The sequence below is a fragment of the Salvelinus alpinus genome, chromosome 16 (genome assembly GCF_045679555.1).
Source record: "Salvelinus alpinus chromosome 16, SLU_Salpinus.1, whole genome shotgun sequence".
NCBI lineage: Eukaryota > Metazoa > Chordata > Actinopteri > Salmoniformes > Salmonidae > Salvelinus > Salvelinus alpinus.
Genome location: NC_092101.1, coordinates 30041858 through 30054781, shown reverse-complemented (window position 1 = coordinate 30054781; position 12924 = coordinate 30041858). Strand labels below are relative to the sequence as shown.

The window sequence follows — 12924 nt, the reverse complement described above, 5'->3', positions numbered from 1 at the left end:
ATAATTTAAACATTCACAGTGTAGGTTGAAAAAAGTATGTGAACCCCTAGGCTAATGACATCTCCAAAAGCTATTTGGAGTCAGGAGTCAACTAAACTGGAGTCGAATCAATGAGACGAGATTGGAGATTTTGGTTAGAGCTGCCCTGCCCCATTAAAAAAAACACTCACAAAATTTGAGTTTGCTTTTCACAAGAAGCATTGCCTGATGTGAACCATGCCTTGAGCAAAAGAGATCTCAGAAGACCTAAGATTAAGAATTGTTGCTTTGCATAAACCTGGAAATGGTTACAAAAGTATCTCTAAAAGTCAGTCCACGGCACGACAAATTGTCTATGAATGGAGAAATTTCAGCACTGTTGCTACTCTCCCTAGGAGTGGCCATCCTGCCAAGATGACTGCAAGAGCACAGAGAAGAATGCTGAATGAGGTTAAGAATAATCCCAGTGTCAGCTAAAGACTTACAGAAATCTCTGGAAGATGCTAATATCTATGTTGACGAGTCTACAATACGTAAAACACTAAACAAGAATGGTGTTCATGGGAGGACACCATGGAAGAAGCCACTGCTGTCCAAAAAAAACATTGCTGCGTGTCTGAAGATCGCAAAAGAGCACCTGGATGTTCTTACACAGCGCTACTGGCAAAATATTCTGTGAGCAGATGAAACTAAAGTTGTGTTGTTTGGAAGGAGAACACAACACTATGTGTGGAGAAAAAAAGGCACAGCACACCAACATCAAAACCTCATCCCAACTGTAAAGTATGGTGGAAGGAGCATTATGGTTTGGGGCTGCCTCAGGGCCTGGACAGCTTGCTATCATTGCCGGAAAAAGGAATTCCCAAGTTTATCAAGACATTTTGCAGCAGAATATAAGGCTATCTGTCTGCCAGTTTGAAGCTCAACAGAAGTTAGGTGACGCAACAGGACAACAACACAAAAGACAGAAGTAAATCAACAACAGAATGGCTTGAACAGAAGAAAATACACCTTCGGGAGTTGCACAGTCAGTCCTGACCTCAACCAAATTGAGATGCTGTGGCATGACCTCGAGAGCGGTTCACACCAGACATCCCAAGAATATTGTGGAACTGAAACAGTTTTGTAAAGAGCAATGGTCCCAAATTCTTCCTGAACGTTGTGCAGGTCTGATCTGCAACTACAGAAAACGTTTGGTTGAGGTTATTGCTGCCAAAGGAGGGTCAACCTGTTATTAAATCCAAGGGTTCACATACTTTTCCCAACCTGCACTGTGAATGTTTACACAGTGTGTTCAATAAAGACATGGAAAATTATAATTGTTTGTGTGTTATTAGTTTAAGCAGACTATGTTGTCTATTGTTGTGACTTAGATGAAGATCAGATAAAATGTTATGACCAATGTATGCATAAATCCAGGTAATTCTAAAGGGTTCACATACTTTTTCTTCTCACTGTATGTTCTGCTTTTTTGACACCACACAAAGCAAGTCCTGCAGGCTCTAGTCTTGTCTGTCCAGCCATGTGGTCAAGTGCGGCTAAGAAAGACCTAGTTAAGCTGCAGCTGGCCCAGAACAGAGTTGCATGTCTTGCTCTTAATTGTAATCAGAGGGCTAATATAAATCCTTTGCATGCCAGTCTCTCTTGGCTATGAGTTGAGAGACTGACTGCATCACTTCTTCTTTTTATAAGAAACAATGTGTTGAAAATTCCAAATTGTTTGCATAGTCAACTTTCACACAGCTCTGACACACACACTTACCCCAGCATAGTCCCCAGGTCCAGAACAAATGTAAGAAATCATACAGTATTATATCGAGCCATTATTGCGTGGAACTCCTCATCTCATATTGGTCAAATGAACAGCAGACCTGGTTTCAAAAAACAGATAAAGCAATATCTCATGGCACAACTCCTCTCCCCTATTTGACCTAGATATTTTGTGTGTATGTATTGATATATCGCCATCACCATTCTGTTGCATCTCATAATCTGAGTGATAGAAGGGCAACAGCTGTCATCTTCATCTGTGTACACACACTGGTGTCATCTGCTGTCCTTTTGTGTGTGTTCTATCCCAATATTCAGTGGTGTAAAGTACTTAGGTAAAAATACTTTAAAGTACTACTTAAGTAGTGTTTTGGGGAATCTGTACTTTACTATTTATATTTTTGGAAACTTTTACTTTTACTCCACTACATTTCTAAAGAAAATAATGTACTTTCTACTCCATACATTTTCCCTGACACCCAAAAGTTCTTGTTACATTTTGAATGCATAGCAGCACAGGAAAATTGTAAAATTCACGTCTTTTAAAGAGAATCCCTGGACATCCCTACTGTATCTGATCTGGCGGACTCACTAAACACATTCTTTGTTTGTAAATTATGTCTGAGTGTTGTAGTGTGCACCTGGCTATCTGTATTTTTTTTTTTTAACAGGACAATTGTGATGTCTGGTTTGTTTAATATAAGGAATTAGACATTATTTATACTTTTACTTTTGATACTTAAGTATATTTTAGCAATTACATTTACATTTGATACTTAAGTATATTTAAAACCAAATACTTTTTTTACTGGGTGACTTTCACTTTTACTTTACTTTCATTTTCTATTAAGGTATCTTTGCTTTTACTCAAGTATGAGTTGTCCACACTTAATCAAATACAATCCAGGGGCCACAGAGCAAATTCTTGGTTGACTCTGTCATTGTTTCTCTGACTGTCCTCTTCTCTCTCTCTCTCAGGACAGCCACTGAGAATGTCTACACACTGCTGCAGCCCCCTCTCTCTGCTGCCAGGGCAGGCTCTCCTGGTGAGGGGGGTGATGTGGAGGACCAGAGGTTGGAGGAGCCAGTGGGCCTGAGCCTGCAGCCAGTGCAGAGCATACCACCACAGCCTGGCATGCCAGGTAGAAGACACCCCTTCTACTCACTCAGCCAGGTACAGTATATGCTGTATCACTTGTGGTACAAAACACTCCCCCTATTTTCTCTGCTCCTGCACGGCAAGAGGTACCGGTGCATCAGGTCTGACACCAACAGGCTCTTGAACAGCTTCTATCCCCAACCAATACGACTGATAAATAGATAACAAAATAGCTACACGGACTATCTGAGTTAACCTTGTATCTTTATTTACTTTTTATCTACATTTTTGCACTGCCTCTATGCACACTCACAGCGCCCTACACACCCATATACACTGTCAATCCAACACACACTCACTCCATCGTTTGCTCTCTCACACATAATATGCACATACATTTATACTGACTCTACACACCCGCACACACACTCACATATAAGCTGCTGCTACTCTGTTTGCCTGGTCCCCTTACCCCCCCTCCCCCCAAATACATATCTACTTCCATCACTCCAGTATCCCTGCACATATATGCTTGCTTACTTACTTACTTATTTTATTGTGTATTTCCTATTCTTATTTCTCGTGTTTTTTTCATTGTTACAGTGTTATTGATTATTGCATTGTTGGGTTTTGAGTTTGCAAGAAAGGCATTTCACTGTACTTGTGCATGTGACATTAAAACTTGAACTCGTACTGGTTGATGAATTCATGATTATAATATCTCTTCCCATCTTTCCTCTGTGTTTTTTTTTTACAGCAATCAGAGCTAGAGACAAAGCACGAGCAACCTGCAGATACAGACAGACAGGTGGACAGACAGTGGACAGAAGACAGATGGGTGGACAGACAGTGGACAGAGGGGAATCACACAGACAGAGAGAGAACATTAATAAGACCGGCTGACAGACAGGCTGAACGGCACTGGCCAGAGGACAGACTGTCAGACAAAACATGGACAGAGGGAAGAACGGCAGAAAGACAGATGGACAGATATTGGACGGAGAGCAGGCATACAGATAGACACATGGAAAGACAGTGGACAGTTGACAGACACACACCGAGACAGATCGACAGACAGTTTGATCGAGATAGACAGTGGACGGTGAGCAGACAACAGACAGACAGAACGTGGGCAGAGGGTCGACCGAAAGACATACAGATAGACAGACAGTGGATAGACAGCAGGCAGTCAGGCAGACAGACTGACAGACAAGCCCAGGGACAACATCTGGCTCAGAGACCTCTGCCCCCTTACCCATCAGACAGGACTCCATCACCTAAAAGTGAGACTGACTCTCAGAAAAACATGGACAGACAGAAGTACTCTGACACACAGACGGACAGACACCTGCACTCAGACACTGCTGTAGGACAGGTGGAAGGGTGGAGGGATGGAGGAGGGGTTCCCCCTGGACGGGTTTCTACGAGTGCATCTAAACCAGACCCTCCTTCCCAGAGCAGCAAACCCAACCTGTCCAAACTGAGACAGAGACATCTACAGGAGAGCTCTGGTACTGCACCCTTCTCTTACACACCGTGTTGATTTAATGTATCTGTTTCATTATTTATAATATTGTAGAGTGTGGTATTATTGCTCCATATTTATCTGCTGGTGCAGAGGAGGAAGCAGGCGGAGAGAGGGATTGTGGAAGAATGGAAAGGAAAGAGAGAGAGAGAGACAGAGATGCAGAGGGACAGCCTCCTCCCATTCCTGAAAAGGTGTCTGTCTTTTCATATTCATCTGGCTGTCTTGTTTATGTGAATACATTAGTATACTGGTGGATATGTGTGTGGTTATGTTTAGATTTGAATTTATCATTTTATTGGTTTTGTGCCCCATTTATTTTCAGCCAAAGACATCATCCTATGTGTCTTCTCCAAACGAGTATGCCAATGAAAGGCCGATCCCGCCTCCTGCACCATCTGCATTCAGAAAGCCATTGCTGGGATTGGCCTACAGGGCTGTCAGCCAAGGTATTAACAAATTAAGCCAATATAATTTTGTCATTATAGTCAAAGAGTATGACAGTGTACGATTGACTGTGGTCTATGGTGTGCAGGTGAGGAAGCAGTGAGGCCTCAAGCCCCCGTGAAACCCCAGAGGAACAGAAAGGCTATGTCTTGTGACACAGGTACACCTGTCTATCAGCCTGTCTATCTGTCAGCCTGTCTGTCTATTGTCCAATAGTGTGTGTGTGTGTGTGTGTGTGTGTGTGTGTGTGTGTGTGTGTGTGTGTGTGTGTGTGTGTGTGTGTGTGTGTGTGTGTGTGTGTGTGTGTGTGTGTGTGTGTGGATTAATGTGTCTCATGATCACACCCTGTATGACTGTTACCTTGTATTTCCTGTTTTCATTTACCCCAGGCACTGACAGGGATAGCCCTAATAATCTTGAGAAGCCCCCAAATCGCAAACCCCCTGTGAAAAAACCTAGACTACCCCAGAACAGAAACAAATCCTTGGACTATCCTGGTATGTCTTTCTCTCTTTATGTGTATGTGAGTATGTGTTTCCTCTCATACATTATGCATAAAAACAGCTACATTTCTTGGGATACAGCTAAGTTTGTGTGTGCGTGTGTGTGTGTGCATGCGTTTTTGTTTCAGACTAAAACTAAGCAACGCTTTCAATCACCTTCAGTCGGAATAGAATTCAAACATGACTTCGTTGTTGTTAATTATCTTAACAAATCGTGTTTTATGAGATTAATCAGGAATGTCTCTCGTTCGGTTCTATTCCAGACAGTGTCAACTTAGCGTCTGGTAACAGCAAGCTGTTGTGATGGCGATGGAATTCAGCTGCTTCAGACTGACCAACCAGAGGGTTGTCATGACAACTGGGCAGCATTTTGTCCAATGTGAAGAGGAGAGAGACAGGAGGGAAAATCTAGACTCTAGAGAGAGAGGGGACCCAGATAGAGGGGGAGGGAAAGATAAATGGCTGAGAGTGCTAAATGATAAGGACATCGCCAACCATCACTTACCTACTGCATTATTATTGGAACACACACGGCCTATTACTAGTCTGTCTCTGTCTGTACCTTGCCTTCACTGTCTGTTTTCCTGTCATCTCAATGGAAACCTGCGGAACTGTTTTGCAGCTATTCGAAATGGTAGTTACTACTTTTGAACATCAAATTCATTGTTGTCTGCACTTAAAGAATTGCCAAAACACTGTCATGCTATAATGCGAAGGGGCCAAACTTTGGAACGTTGTTATTCTCATCATTCAGAGTTGCACTTTATTTTGTATTATTCATATTAACTAAGCTATGTGGCTAAGCTGGACTAAAGAAAGGCCTTTGACTTTATTGGAATGTTATGCATTTTGACTGCTGTGAACATTGATTGCCATGTTTGAAACTTAAAAATTTGTTGTTGCTTATTATTAAATGAAACTTGATTATTTATATTTAGTTCTGCTGTCATGGACTGAAAGGTAATATATTTTATAGAACAATTCAATTGAAAAATTATGTGTGAGTATATTGTATGAATTAATAAAAATGCTGTACTGGAAGACACATTGAAAATGTTATATTTTTTATGGTTTGGTTCGTAATAGGATAATGAACAGGTAAATGATTTCTACCTTCCAAGCTGCATTCATTATGCCTTAACCACAGTAATACCACACTGGGTTATATTATCTCAACCAGCAGAGTGGCATCTACAGTAGGTCTCCTGTAATTCTCTCTAACAGCAGGTGGCGACCAACCCCAACGAATGAGAGGAGGACCACTCAGTGACAGAAAGACTCATAGGCTGCGTTCACATAGGCAGCCCAATTCTGATCTTTTTTTCACTAGTTGGTCTTTTGACCAATCAGAACAGCTCTGAAAAAGATCGGATGTGAAACGATCTGATGTGATTGTTCAAAAGACCAATAAGTGGAAAAAATATCAGAATTGAGCTGCCTGTGTAAACGCAGCCTATTGAATACCAAACACATGAGCTGCTGAGAAGTCTTGCTGGTTGCCATTAGCAACCATGTCATGGCCTTATTTCTAAAGATGTTGGAATGAGTCAAATATTGGCTTTGGCTGGCTGGTGTGCTAAGTACGCTGTGATGCCATGAGACATACTAACGAGCTATGCATATGGAAATTAATAAGCTTCTTCTATAAACTGTAACTAAAACTTGAAAGATGCTTCTCATAAATCTCCCACCCTGCCTAACTTCTTATATTGAGGTTGGAATGAATGGGTGGGCGGGGAGCCGACTGAGAAAAGACACTGGATCTTATATTGATCTCTTTTATCATTGGCTTTCATGCACTTGGCAGTTAATCATCGTGATTAGAGACATGAACACTTACTTTAATATCCTGTCTTGGACATATTGACTTAATTTGACTGTCTGGGCTCACTGTTCAACCATCTCTCAATATGAAGGGAAGTATTGTATTAGGCTACATTTACCTTCATTTTTATTACTAACAGCTTATACCAAAAAACGTTGTAGTTCCAAATTAAATACAGCCAGTGTAAGGCAGGTTATCAGGACAGGTTTGGTACCAACAATAACTTGATCATGTTGAGTCAGGATGACGAAGTATGTATTCGAGAGTATCTGTTGTGTGTTTGTGCTTCCCTCTTCCAGTTGTTGGGAAGACACATCATCCATAACAGGAGAAGCCTGTATCAATCCTACCCAGAATTATTATTTTACCGTTACTAACCAACATAATCACATATCATACAGAGTACTGGGAAAGGGAGAGAGCATGTGTAGGTAGAGCAAAGGGAGAAGCATGGAAATAAAAGCGATGAAAGCAGAGCAATGTGCACACTGTGCAGCATCTAAACATCTTTAACCCATTTTAGTCCCTGTACTGTATAGCTTGAGGAGGGATCTGTGTGAAAAAACAGGATAGACAAAGGGACAGACCCACAGACACATTAGGGTAATGGATTCTGTACTGTATATTACACCAAGTTTATGAGAGACACAGACAACACAAAGAATGTTGTAGAAATTTGATAGACACCAATACAGAGATATGTATTCAGAAACACTGACATATGCAGGGGAATAATATACAGTACATACAGTACATTTTATCTGTACCTCTACTGTACACACACAACCATAGACAAAAAGAGACTAGGTAGGGCTAGAATGTTCTAAATGGTTCAGGCTCTCCCATAGTTCTAGGAGTATACCATCAAATCATATATTGTGGTGGGCAGGGCAGGTCCTTGTCGTTCTGCCGCCATAGGAGAAACCAAAAAATGTACCCCCTGCAAAACTAGAATAGTCCCAGTTAGCAAAATAACGTTGAAAATACGTATTTTCCAGACGTTGAAGTTAAGTTCAATTTAGGTTTTGAATGAAAGGTGAAAATATATTTTACATATGTTTAAAATACATATTTTCCAGGACGTTGAAAAGGCATCTTTTCAGGACGTTGGAAAATACGTATTTTCCAGAAGTTTAAATCAAGTTCATTTTCGGCTCTGAATTAAAGTTGAAAACACTCATTTTCTGGATATTCAAAATATGTAATTTCCCAGATGTTGAAATCAGGCAAATTTTTGGTTCTGAATGAAAGTTGAAAATAAGTCATTCATAGATTTTTTAAAGTGTAACCTTTATTTAACTTGGCAAGTCAGTTAAGAACAAATTCAATGACGGCCTACACCGGCCAAACCGAGATGCTAGGCCAATTGAGCACTGCCCTATGGGACTCAGACACCCTGGATTCGAACCAGGGTGTCTGTAATGGCGCCTCTAGCACTGAGACGCAGTGCCTTAGACTGCTGCGCCACTCAGGAGTCCTTAGATGTTTATGTTTGGGCCGAATCAAGGCTGGTCCAGACCGGACAAAATCTGAACCGTACATAGACATCTATGATTGGTTCAGATTTGGTCTGGACTGGACCAAAAATCTATGTCCGTGGACGTTGAAATCAAGGCCGGTCTGGACCTCACCAAATCTGAACCAAACATAGACATTTATCATTAGTTCAAATTTGGTGAGGTTCAAACATAGACGTCTACAATTGGTTAAGATTTGGTCTGGATCATACCAAAAACCAATGTCTGTGGATGTGGAAATCAAGGCCAGTCTGGAACTGCACCAAAAAAAGACGTCCAAAAGGCGTCGCCTTCGGTCAGTGCTTACTGAGGTGTAGCCTTCAGTGTTGCCTGAAATAAAATTTTATGAATGCTCATCTATGTGGTAAGCGTTCCATTTGTAAAACACCGAAGAACGATGTCCAAAAGACGTCGGCTCGTGCTTGCTGGAGTGTAGCCTACCATGTAGACCCGCAATGGAAATGTATGAATGCCAATCCATGTTGTAGGCTCACCGTTTGTAAAACAGGCCATTACATTGACTTTATTAGTCCTGATTCCAGTGACAGAACGTTAGTGGAGCGCTGCAAAGGCGCGCTGGGAATGGACAAGCAAAATATTTTTTTGCGCCCCTGCCTTTGATAAAGTGGGAACTGCTTATCAAAGGGCGGCATCATCGCGTATTTAAAAACCCCATATTCCACTGGTTGAGAGAAATTGTCATTGTTGTGGGGCAGAATTATGTGAGGTTTTATGTGTTGTTGTTGGAGGTGCGTCTTGGTCAGTTTAGCTCAGAAAACGCCCGCTCATAATCCAGCCTAATAAACAGGCCGACCGTGGTGGTGGGTGTTGTTTTCTGAAATTCCAGGCACCAGTGCTCTACTTTGGAGTTTGTTTGACAGCCCATAGAAAGATGGAATTCAATTATCTGACTCTGAAGATGAACTCAGTGCTGTTGAGACACTTCATTTAATTTTTATCTGTGCCTTCATTCACTTGTATGAATATTTTTTTAAGGTTAAAATAAGCTAAATGATCTGGCAAAGACGTTAGACAATTTATTGTGGTAAAAAAAAAGTAGAAAAAACTATGTTTAAATGAATTATCACTCAATATAAGATTTAGGTATGCTTAGATTTCACTTTTTGCAGTGTTGGCACTTGGCTTGTTTTTAGAGAGCTTTGGGTTTGAACAAAAAGGCAACCTAGTTCAGGTTCAAGTTCCTCACTCATACTTTCTGACAGTACAGCGTCTGTCACCGCTAAGTGGTAGTCAATAATAATAAGAAACATGTCAATGAAAAGGTTTAAATTGGTTCCCTGGCTAACAGTTTATGAAAGCTCGGGGATTATATGACGAGATGTAGTTTCATGTAATTATAACCATGTCTGCTAAAGGTCAGGAGTGAGCTGTTCACCCTGTTGTCATGGGAACTGTCACCCTAATGACAGGCATGACTGCCTTCAGGGCTACATCAGAGCCCAAACAGCAGCCTCTTTTAGATCTGCCCACGGCTTACTGTAACTTCCACTGTGTTGTTACTCCATGAGGGCCTCAGGGATTCCTTGTGTTTGGTGGTAGTGTAGCTGGGTATTACATCCAAACAATGACAGACAGTTTGGCAGAGAAGACTTGGGTTTGAAAAACCCTCCCCAATTCTATCATGTATTAATTCTGTTTAAACTGCCAGTAAAAAGCAATTAAAATTGCAATGAGCACAATTGTTAGATGCTCCACCTGAAACTGAAAAGAATGTGTCACCTCCTCATGCCCACTTGTGTACCATCACCCGGCTTATAGCAAATTACACTTTGTACCTGTGTGTTTTTTTCATAATAGGGCTCTATACACCCATAGTAAAGAGAAATGGCAGCCTGTGACTGATGTATGTGATTAATTGTGATCAATAATTTACAGTAGACATTATAGTGTGTCTGAGTGCCGCCCGTGCCCCCGCTGTCGGAGTCTGACAGGTCGCACATGTGTTGACTCACTCCACACAGAGCTGACGCCCTCTCAGTTGAAAAGACTACCGGTAATCACAATCATTATCAGGCTTTAAATACTGCTATTACAATTCTCTGCAGTTACTGTTGAGCTCCTGTCCCTCTGTGTATATACAGTATTACCTTCAACCCCACATGTAGTGCCAAGCATTTAAGATGACCTTTTCTATCTTTTAAAACTTTTTCTCAATCGATTTGTCAAAACTGTGCGTTGAGTGTTGTACAGTATTATGTGATTGTCTTAAAGGTATTTTAAAGATTGAAATATAGCTATACAGAATTAACAAAACTATCTCCCTAGCATTGCATTACAAGACCATAATGTTGGTATTAAATTAGATTTTGAGTGTTGAAAGACTACAGAGTAGCATGAATATAGACCAGTAGAAGAGTGATGGGAGGGATAGATGAACGATGAAGGGAAGGGTGGAGAGATCGAGGAGGGAGGGAGGAGGAATAGTGAGGGGAGAGAATTAACAGATTTAGTGTCATCTCTCAGTCTGGGACAGGATCCAATTTATCGACCACCTTAATCCCTTCATCCTTTTCTTCCTCCTCATCTCTGTCTACTCCATGTCTGTCTGTCTGTCTGTCTGTCTGTCTGTCTGTCTGTCTGTCTGTCTGTCTGTCTGTCTGTCTGTCTGTCTGTCTGTCTGTCTGTCTGTCTGTCTGTCTGTCTGTCTGTCTGTCTGTCTGTCTGTCTGTCTGTCTGTCTGTCTGTCTGTCTGTCTGTCTGTCTGTCTGTCTGTCTGTCTGTCTGTCTGTCTGTCTGTCTGTCTGTCTGTCTGTCTGTCTGTCTGTCTGTCTGTCTCCCCCCCTGTCTTTTCTTTGTGTGTCTGTTTTTTTAGTCATTCATCTATTCAGGTGGAACTAATGGTGATTTAGTGGTACAGCTGTTATCTGCAAGTATCCAAATTAAAATGAAGAGTCGTTGCCATGGCAAAAAGTGGCAAAGGTGAGTTGCAGCACATAGTATCACAGTCTGTGAGGAATACCCGACATGGAACAGGTACGGATATTTGGGAAATAATTGTAGGGAAGTTATAGAATCAAGATGAGTGAAGTTAAGCGCCTACACATCTAATAGAAACACGTATTAAAACATGTACCGTGATCGTGATTAACATTGGAATGTGGTAAATAACTTAGTACCATTGATCTGTGTGGGGTATAGACACTTCGGGGGGGGGGGGCTGGGGGGGGGGGGGTGTGCATGGGGGACGGACGGACTATTGACAGCTTTTGTCTACATTACAGATGGTTTATTAAAGTGCGGGTATCTGTTAATCTGACACCAGTTACAGAAGCAGAATCAGCTCTCTAATCCCTTGACTAGCCTGATAATCCCACTCACAACAATACTCAACAAGTGGACACATACACAGACACACACAAAGACAAACAACATACATGCTATACAAACCGATGCCAGACAGCTCAGTCATAGTACTAGAACTAGTACTAGTTTTCTTTTCATTGGTAACTCTCATGGCCATGAAGTGGGGTGAAATCGATTAATCAAATGTGGAATCTACCAGTAATATTGTAATACAGTAGTTTTATAAATTCATGCCAAAGAACTACTGTTTTTGAGAGATGATATGAAAATCATGTCTGTGAGGAAAGGGGAGGGAGGGGTGGGGGAGTGAAGGAGGGAGACTTAAATGGGCTAGATACAGTAGGGTTTAACAGTTGAAGTGGTGGATTAGATCCCTTTTACAATAATAAGGAGATTGACAGACACAGACACACAGGGGATGGAGGGAGGGAGGGAGGGTGGAGGAAGGAGGGGCAGAGGGAGGGAGTGTGGAGGGAGGAAGATAGACGATAAACAACTGTTGCAACAGTGAATAACGGAGATTGATTTGGGGAAATAAATAACTATAAGAGGAGAACAAATTGCAACAACTAAAGGGTGAAACCATGAATTATTTGTAGTAGGACATTATCTGACTCTTTACCTGACGGTTACTTGTGTTTCTTGTCTGTTTTTTACAGTACAATGTTTTATTTGATATTGTTATAGGCACAGGATATATAGTAGGAGAGGCATGGACAAAATCAGTAATTTCATGTCTAAAGCAGAAGAATAGGGGCACGGCAGGCTTTACTGGGTGCATGGGAGGTGAGATAGAGAGTGAAGGAGACAGATCCTGCGAGGGAGGGGGCCCCCTTATGAGGTGAGACGTGTAAGCCTGCTGCTTGTAACAGAGTTAGCCAGGATAAGGACATGTATCTGTGGGATCAGAGGGAGTTAGAGGGAACCTCCAGACC

At 41.6% G+C, this 12924-nt stretch overlaps 1 protein-coding gene across 6 annotated transcripts in view; it reads left to right on the top strand.

The window, feature by feature from the left end:
• Positions 1–6368, top strand: part of LOC139541332 (capping protein, Arp2/3 and myosin-I linker protein 3-like) — a 34988-nt gene extending 28620 nt beyond the window's left edge. For 4 of the 6 annotated variants that reach the window (XM_071345879.1, XM_071345877.1, XM_071345875.1 and 1 more), the window contains 7 exons: positions 2728–2923; positions 3606–4359; positions 4467–4567; positions 4699–4822; positions 4909–4980; positions 5210–5317; positions 5587–6368. In XM_071345879.1, coding sequence (XP_071201980.1) covers positions 2728–2923; positions 3606–4359; positions 4467–4567; positions 4699–4822; positions 4909–4980; positions 5210–5317; positions 5587–5627 — 1396 coding nt within the window. In that variant the 3' untranslated portion in view covers positions 5628–6368. Of the gene's footprint in view, positions 1–2727; positions 2924–3605; positions 4360–4466; positions 4568–4698; positions 4823–4908; positions 4981–5209; positions 5344–5586 lie in introns of all 6 variants that reach the window. The other 2 variants (XM_071345876.1, XM_071345878.1) reach the window with 2 other exon arrangements.
• Positions 6369–12924: the final 6556 nt, after the last annotated feature.